Genomic DNA, 8,641 nt, shown 5'->3' on the forward strand with positions numbered 1-8,641 from the left:
AACATTGTCATATATATGTAAGGTAATGTAAATCATGCACATATTACTTTAGATTACCAAATGTTGAAGGCATCATAGTTTCACAAGATATTATTTAGTATTTTAAAACTTCATGAAATTTGGTTACTGTTGTATATAATATTTCATAATATAAATGTAGACAAAAATTATTTTGGTCACCAAGAAATTGTATCTAATTAAGCAAAAAAAAAGTTTCATTAGTAAAGATTGATTTACAGTATACATGATGTTGACATTTGATACATATTTATCTTTGTCAGTCTCAATCTGGGTCCCAGGGCCCCTCCCAGTATGGGGGACAGTATTACAACATGGGCTACGGCTACCAACCAGCTTACCCCTCCTACATGCCTCAGCAGCAGTACATGCCTCAGGGCTATGGCTACGGAAATGGAGGATATCAGATGCAGGGGTAAGTACACATAATAAAATGGTTTGGATGACTGGTCTCACTTTAATGTATAGTATCAAAAACAGAAGCAAATTATGTGTTTATCAGAACCCTTTTACTTGTAATTGCAGATTTAAGACTTCTTCATGACATATGAATGAAGTTTTCTGACTTGTCGAATTCAGTATGGAGGAGTTTGAGAACCATAGTGATTTCTTTCTTTATTTTGTAGAATGCAGCCTTATGGAATGGTTCCACCTGGAACCCAGCAGCAGTTTCCTGGACAGGGAGGCATGATGGGATATCCCATGCAGCAAGGTAAAAATGGCTGCTTGCTGTGTATTTGCATGTCTCCTTAGTCACTGGGTTTGGCTAGATTGTCCAATAAACAAATCAAAAGTTGCTTGAAAGGAATTTTCTATCAAAAGATGCATTGAAGGAAACAAAAAAAAAATCTTACAAGTCACAAGCTACATATTTGATTTTTTTCCCCAGAAAATTCCTTTCATTAACTGTATACTCAGACTGCTGAGATTTATATATTGTTTATTAATCAAGAATTCTAATTTCCTTTATTTTTCCACAAATAAATACAGAAACATGAAGTGTGTAGTAAATATTTTATTTCTATCTATTTGAACAATCTAGTTTCTTTCTTTGTTATTGAATATCAAGTTTTAATTCTTTGCCTTTCTTTTTTAACATCATTTACTTTTGAATTTTTTAAAATTTGGTTGCCGGGTAAATGGCTTTGTAAATTCTTTTTCTGTTAATTCAAATCTGCACACAAATTTTCACATTTTCTTAATTATTTATAGATTTTGCATAAGAAAAATTACCAAAAAATTAGAATTTTTCTTTACTTAAAACACTCATAAAAATTTATATTAAAAAAGAAGTAAAAACTTTGTAGTTGAATACAACAATCTAAGCCACAACAAACAGTATTTAAACTTCTAAAAATAATATTACGTATATTTTTTTGAAAACTGATAAATCTTTAAAATGCTGAAGAGTATTTTTACTAATAAGTTCACTTTTGTAGCTTGTAATTAAAAATAATATCATTAGAATTTAAAATCAAAACTCCTCTTTTGTGTATTGAACGTCAAGTAACATAAAGTATGTTGTGGTTGATTTGGTTGTATGGCACTTATATATACTTATATATAAGGGGCATGAATGATTGTGTGTACTACCCTCTCACAGTATTATCGATTGATGTTTGCTGTTAGTATATTAACACTGGGCGACCACTTCAACACAACAGCTTACAAACAGTGGGGAAACCAGAGAATTTACCATTGCAGGAGGGAAGGGATAAGTTCAAAAATTTGTTTGCTTATACAGTTTAAGCAAAATTGATATTCCCAATTTCTCATAGGTATCCAGTGCTAGTTAATTACTGATAACCATTTACCAGATAATGAACCATTTACCACATAATATTCCATATGTATACAGAGAAAAGTTCTGAAATTTGCAATAATAACAATTCAGCAAATTTCCTCATTTTATTTGGATGAGGGGGTATAAAAAGTCTTAATTTAGTTCAGCATTTTAAAGCTGAATTCAAACATTCCTTAAATTTAAATCATCCTCAAATTTTGATCTAAACTAGGGATTAAGGATACTTTTTCATTGTAAATACTTCTGACGTGTAATTAATTTTGATTGTAAGAAGTAGAAATTCAAAGCATAACTTGTTATAGCCTGGAGCAATAAAGTCAGAATGCATGGATGCAAAGAAAAGTTCATTGTTTTAGGAAAGGAGGGCAGCACCTGTGTAGGTGTGTAGCTTGGGATGAAAGGGTAGCACTAATATAGGTTTTTACCATGGGAAAGGAGGGCAGTACTTATGTAGGTTTGTAGCTTGGGATGAAAGGGTAGCACTAGTATAGGTTTTTACCTTGGGATAGGAGGGCACTAATTGTTTAGGTTTGTAACTCAGGATAGGAGGGCAATAATTGTGTAGGTTTGTAGCTTGGGAAAGGAGGGCAGCACATGTTTAGATTTGTAGCTTGAGAGGGGAGGGCAGCACCCGTGTAGGTTTGTAGCTTGGGAAAGGAGGGCACTAATTGTGTAGGTTTGTAGCTTATGAAAGGAGGGCAGCACTTGTGTAGGTTTGTAGCTTGGGAAAGGAGGGCACTAATTGTTTAGGTTTGTAGCTTGGGAAAGGAGGGCAGCACTTGTTTAGGTTTGTAGCTTATGAAAGGAGGGCAGCACTTGTGTAGGTTTGAAGCTTGGGAAAGGAGGGCAGCACTTGTTTAGGTTTGTAGCTTGGGAAAGGAGGGCAGCACTTGTGTAGGTTTGTAGCTTGGGATGGAGGGCACTAATTGTGTAGGTTTGTAGCTCGGAAAAGGAGGGCTGTAGGTTTGTAGCATGTTAAGGAGGGGATGCCAAGTTTATTGTGTACTGTTGTGACTGAGGTGTGGTCGCCCTTGGCTATTTAATTCCGTGTGTCTCCTATATGTAGGATTGGGTAGTGTGATGGCATTAAGTTATGTCAAGTCCAGCCCCTGAACACCCAGCGACACGCCAGGGGTGAGTTGGTCTAACATTTCAACCAACTTTTTTTCAAATTTAAATTGCCATTTTTTCAATCTTTTTAAAATTTTTACTCTTTTTATATTAAAAATTTTTACATTTTAATTCAGCCTATTTCTCTGGATGATTTATTTCAGGAATTTGGCCAAAAAAAAGGGGGGGGGAGAAAAAAAATGAAAATATAAACAAAATATTAATTTTCTGCGAAATCTCTCCAGTTGAATGAGTATTTCATTTTTACTGAGAAGTCTTATTTGGTAGGATAGCAGGCCTGTTCATCATATCTCTACTTAACTGTCTAAAAGGAAATAATTTTATTATCAAAGTATTTTTAATTTATTATGATATTGTAGCCTACATATTTTATTGTGTAAGGATAATGGGAGTAATTCTAACATATTATTCTGAATTAATGAAATGGTGATAACTAATAAAAAGTATTCTTAGAATCTTCTTTATAGCCAGAGAAATAGTGATTAGATTAGTAATCATGTCTTTCACAGTTTAGTGCTTTAGAAATATTATATATATTTATATTTATATATATTTATAGAGAATGTATTCAGCTTTCTAATAGCATGCTTCCTCCAATTTATCATAAAAATATATATTTGTAAATGTTTTCTTGATTGATTCATATGTTTAACCAACTCATCCAGTGACAATGTATTATGTATGAGAAAAATGTGTATGGAAGATGAGGGATCTGTGTTGCTATTTTTGTGTCACGTTAGAGCCTGATGAACTCGAAAATACCAAATGAATGTTAACAGCTGCAAAGTCATAATCTTCAAGTTTTTTGTAATTGATTCGAAGTGAAACAATATTAAGACAGAAAAACAACAAACAAACAAAGAAACCAAAACTGCAAACAAAGTGATAAAGTGAGGACAGGTATTAGAGACACCTGGAGTTTATATTGAATTGGAATCCCTGTTTTTGGTTTAGTATCATGTCTTATAGAGTGGGAATCTGCAGTATGAAGAGGAGAATAAAACTGATCTAACAGATAATTGTATTAGTTTACAATTAGGAAGAACAATTATTATTTTGTGGGCATTGTGCTTTGGGGAGACATTGGGATTGATTTAGACAGGGTAAGGTGTAGAGGGGTTGATCACAGAAATGACTAAGGAGATTGGTATAATCCATGTACCAGCTGCAGACATGAATTAAACTCTACTTGAATTTCCTCAGGGAAATAACAGAACTTTTGCCAGAAAAGGCAAATTGTGAGGTAATTGGGTTAGAAAAGTGTGTGACACTAATGTGAAAAGATGGGTGATTAAAGTAACACCAAAAAAAAAAAAAGAATTTCAGTGTATAAAGGGACACAAGACAATATATCATTCAAATAGTACTACTGGTACTTTATTATGATCTAACTCATGAACTCCAAGGAGTTTTTCTGATGAAGTTTGACTGTCATATGTGTGTGTGTTAACAATTTTTAAAAAAAAATCAACAATTAGAATGGATGCCCAGATTTCAATTAGAATGGATGCCCAGATTTCAATCAAAACATGTTATTATAGAGGAAAAGATTACAAAATTTTAACTGGAAAAAAATTTAGTTTTTCATGGTGGATTTCTTAAGTTTCATAAGTTAAAGTTGGTTCATAACAATGCAAATCTAGTATTTCAGTTAAAAACATTACTATCATGTTTTTATTGGGGGGGGGGGGGCAAATTTTAGAAGGACTGAACATTGGATTCCCATTTAAACAGTCTGGTGGCAAAATTTTGTTTTATGTCAATAAGTCTTATCACTAACATTTTGATGGATTTTGATGCAACTGTCTTTCATGTGATTGGTCACATTAATATTCCTGCATGGTTGTAGTGATATTTTACTGTATGATTGAAGAAGATATATTTAAATAGGTTTTAGAGATGTAGAAACTGATTAATCATGCCTAAGACTACAAACATTGTCCAGTTGAGCATTGTGACCTAGAATATTGGTAATAAGTTATGTTAGGCATGAAAAAAAAATTGGGTGTTAAGTTATGGTACAAGTACATTGAAATATTTTTGACTACATGCAACTAAAAAATAGTATATATGAACCAGTAATTAAAAATTACACCGTGAACCTCAAGTGTGAGGAGATAACAGTCATATGATAACAAGGAAATAAGAATTATACTCTTTTTCTGTATTTGACCGTGAGAAAGTGCTTGCGAGTGCTTTTGGCCATTTTTTCAGTTCATTGATACTGTTTACAGTCATGACTTCTATTTGTACAGTTCATGGTCTTTGTATCCTAAAAATCATTATCTTTAGTGACAATGAGTGATGTATTATATTTTTCTCAATTTGATTTTGTAGAGTGAATGTTTGATGGAGAAAGCCAACAGAATATCATTGAGTAAGTCTTTTGTACAGTAGTTAACTCATTCAATAAAGTTTTATCTTATCTTTAAGAATAATGAAGAATTTGTAGATTTACAATATTTATATTTAAATTTATAAATCATCCTGGCTTATTTTGCACTATGAGGTCCAACAAACAGAAGGTATAAATTTGAATTGGAAAATGTGTACTGTCAAATGTATCTGTAAATAAAAATAGTCACTTTGAGGACCTTGTCTTTATTTGAAACACAAACACACACACATACACATAAGTTGATTGATACTTATATATTTATTTTTGATTTAAGTTTTCTTTTTGTTATTCAGGACCTAGCAAGCTCCAAACATCTTTGGCTGTTAGAACGGTTTTATTTGTAAGAATGTGATTGGTGCATTCCTGGTTTCCAAGGAGATGGACACTTTCTCTGTAGAAAATCATTTAAATGATGAAAAAAATGTACAGATATAATTATGTACTTGTAAATATTTGATAGTGGATGGAAGAGTCTACAAATTATAGACCTAGATCATTGTCTGTTCTATTAATCTGGGTCACACTCACTTTGCTCATGTTGAGGAAATGGAGTTTATTCTCTTGGTGGCCATTTTTTACAGACATACAACGAAAAAGATTCAATCTGCATCTGTTATTGCTAGATGTGTTAATTGTAGACAAATTAGGAGGGAATTAGTGGGTACATGCACAGATAAAATTTACAGGCACTCAGGCTTACTTCTCCATTGATTTCATTTTATTTACTCCTTGGCAATGTGTTAAAATATATAGTTTTGGTCTTAATTTACTATTTTTTCTTGTAATGCTATTTAAAATTGTAAATTTTCTTTGTTATTATAGTTCTTTTTCTAAAATTATCCCCAAGATGTGTATTTTGTATTTCAGTTTAGCACTTTTTTTTGGTTGCTAAATTTTAGGACTTGATTTAGACTTTAATACAAAATTATCATTGATTGAAAATGAACATATTTTGAAGGAATAAACATTTATATTTTAATATGTCAATGAATTCAGAATTTTAGACCTGCTCAATCTGTTCACTGTTTTTAATATGGTTCCACAATAATGGTTTTATTAAATGTCTCATTGCAATTCTGCTGTGTTCAATGTAGGATTTTTTCTTTAGAAATTTTGATTTTAATTGAAAAAAGAAAATTATATTTTGGAAAAGCTAAGTTTTTTGTTGTGTATTTTCATTGATAAATTGGGTGAATGTTATTTTCCTGTTTTTGTTAGAAAAAAATGAAATAGAAAATATATTTGTTAGTGCCAATAGAAACTTTTGACCTCTCGTTTTGTATAGTTAGATAATTTAAACTCTGTTATAAGATCACTGGTAGACGTATGTTCAGCTATTGGATTATTTGAGGTGAGTAATTGCATTCCAGATTTTTTTTTCCAGTGGAAACCGAAAGAATGATTGTGTAAACATGTCTCAACTTAGATAAGCCCCCAAAATGGGGAGGAAAAGTAGTGTGTTTTATGTTTCATGGCTGTGGAGGGAAATTCAGGCCTTGTAAATAGAGATCATCATTTTAGCTTGTGAATTCTCATAGGTCTAGCCAGAGAAAAATTTGTGTCAATTCTCACACTGATCTTTGGATCATTCATTGTGTCATGTCTTATCAATGTGTCTGGAGTAGATTATCATGATGTTGAGAATATTATTGTCATTATTCTTTTTTTTTTTTGTCCATGAATTGTATATTTTGTGTAATGATAATTTATTAAGCTGTTAGATTATGTATCAGCGACAGGATTTACTGCTTGTTACACCTTGAAAGTTGTGGTCACCATTTGAATATGTTAATTGGTCAGTTATATACCATGCAATAAGAAGTTGGACTACGATCATTTTGAATGTTTTAGGTTTTGAAATGTTAAAATATTTATATTTTTATACAGCATTTCAGGCAGAAATACATTGATTTTTTTTAATAGAAGGATATTGATTTTATTTGTTTTGTGATGTGAAATGGTTAATGCTGATAGCTGTGTTTGCAGTCCATAGGAGAAAGGCCGTCATATCTGGTCATATACCTTGTATAGAAAGTCCTACATTATTGTACATTCTATTTATTTAAGACTGATCCATCTTCAGAACTGACAAATTAGTGTCAGACAGATGCCTTAAGCTTTTACCATGATTGTCCATGGATGTAAACACAGAAAGCTGCATACATCATCTTGTCTTATGTCACGTGACCTGCTGTAATCATCATGTCATGAATAAAAACATCCATCATCCAGGTTGACTTTGTTGTTGTTGCTGTTTTTTTGTTCTTTTTGTTTTTGTTTTTTTTTTGTCTTAGAAATTCTGAGCATGATCATGATGATCAAGAATTACCCTACCAATGTGAAGGAAGTTGAGTCAATTAGGTTTGGGCCAAGGGCAGTAGTTTTATTGAAATCTGGCCTCCTTAACGCCATTGCAAAATCGAGAGAATTCGAACTAATAATAGACTGTTGCTCTTTCTTTGCACCGTGTCACATTTTCTTCATATCATGTTAAGACAAAAAATTAATTTCAAAGAAAATAAGCCTTGCTTCTTGCTTTGAATTTTTCCCATTTGAATTTCATTTGATATTAGTATTTCATAATTTCTGTGGTCAATACAATGACCTTGTTTGCAAATAGAATCTATCATTACATCGGATGTCGACTCACTTCTTTCATACAAATTGTTAAGTCATTATTTTCACACAGATTTGACTTGGATTTATTTGTTTATATGATCATGAAAAGGGCCACACGGCGGGTGTGACAGGTAGACAAGGGATGTTCACTCCTCTATGGCATCTGATCCCACCTCTGTTTTCAGAGGAGCGTGTTTGCTTTGCTCAAAATATGGTCAATTGGACTTTTGTTGATCCAATCAACATTTAATCATACATTTAATCAATATAAATTGAACTCTAAAATTCTTATAGACCTGTCTTGTATTGCGACTCCGTCATCTGCAAAATCATTCCGAATTCTACATACTGGTAATTCCGATTTAATCTGTCGGTTCCTCGCACTAAATTACACCAAATTAACCATCAAAGGAATAGATGCTGTGAACATTGGTAACGTTTTTAATCATAAAAAGTTGAGTCTTGCATTCCACCATATTTCAAGCTGAAAACTGCATATCTGCATTTTCCTACAGATATTCTCAAAATGTTGCTTCCAAATTTTTCAACTATAAACCTACATTACATTGCCTAGATATTGAAAATCTTATTAAATTCCTCTTAATTAAGTGTTCTTCTTCTTTCATCTATGTTTCCTCTGGACATATCATTACTGGTGATATTAACAGTTG

The 8,641-nt window shown here is 32.2% G+C and overlaps 1 protein-coding gene across 5 annotated transcripts in view; it reads left to right on the top strand.

The window, feature by feature from the left end:
- The window catches only part of LOC133193963 (nucleolysin TIAR-like), a 66,800-nt gene extending 59,217 nt beyond the window's left edge, over positions 1–7,583 (top strand). For 4 of the 5 annotated variants that reach the window (XR_009722027.1, XR_009722029.1, XR_009722028.1 and 1 more), the window contains 5 exons: positions 282–433; positions 645–730; positions 2,889–2,956; positions 5,291–5,330; positions 5,645–7,583. Coding sequence is in view for 1 of the 5 variants with exons in the window: in XM_061329883.1 (XP_061185867.1) it covers positions 282–433; positions 645–730; positions 5,291–5,295 (243 nt within the window). In the remaining 4 variants the exon portion in view is untranslated. The remainder of the gene's footprint in view (positions 1–281; positions 434–644; positions 731–2,888; positions 2,957–5,290; positions 5,331–5,644) is intronic. The other variant, XM_061329883.1, reaches the window with a different exon arrangement.
- The last annotated feature ends 1,058 nt before the right edge of the window (positions 7,584–8,641 follow it).

This window comes from Saccostrea echinata, unplaced genomic scaffold (genome assembly GCF_033153115.1).
Source record: "Saccostrea echinata isolate AGI-Se365-2 ecotype Australia unplaced genomic scaffold, CSIRO_AGI_Sech_v1 ptg000001l, whole genome shotgun sequence".
NCBI classification, from domain to species: domain Eukaryota; kingdom Metazoa; phylum Mollusca; class Bivalvia; order Ostreida; family Ostreidae; genus Saccostrea; species Saccostrea echinata.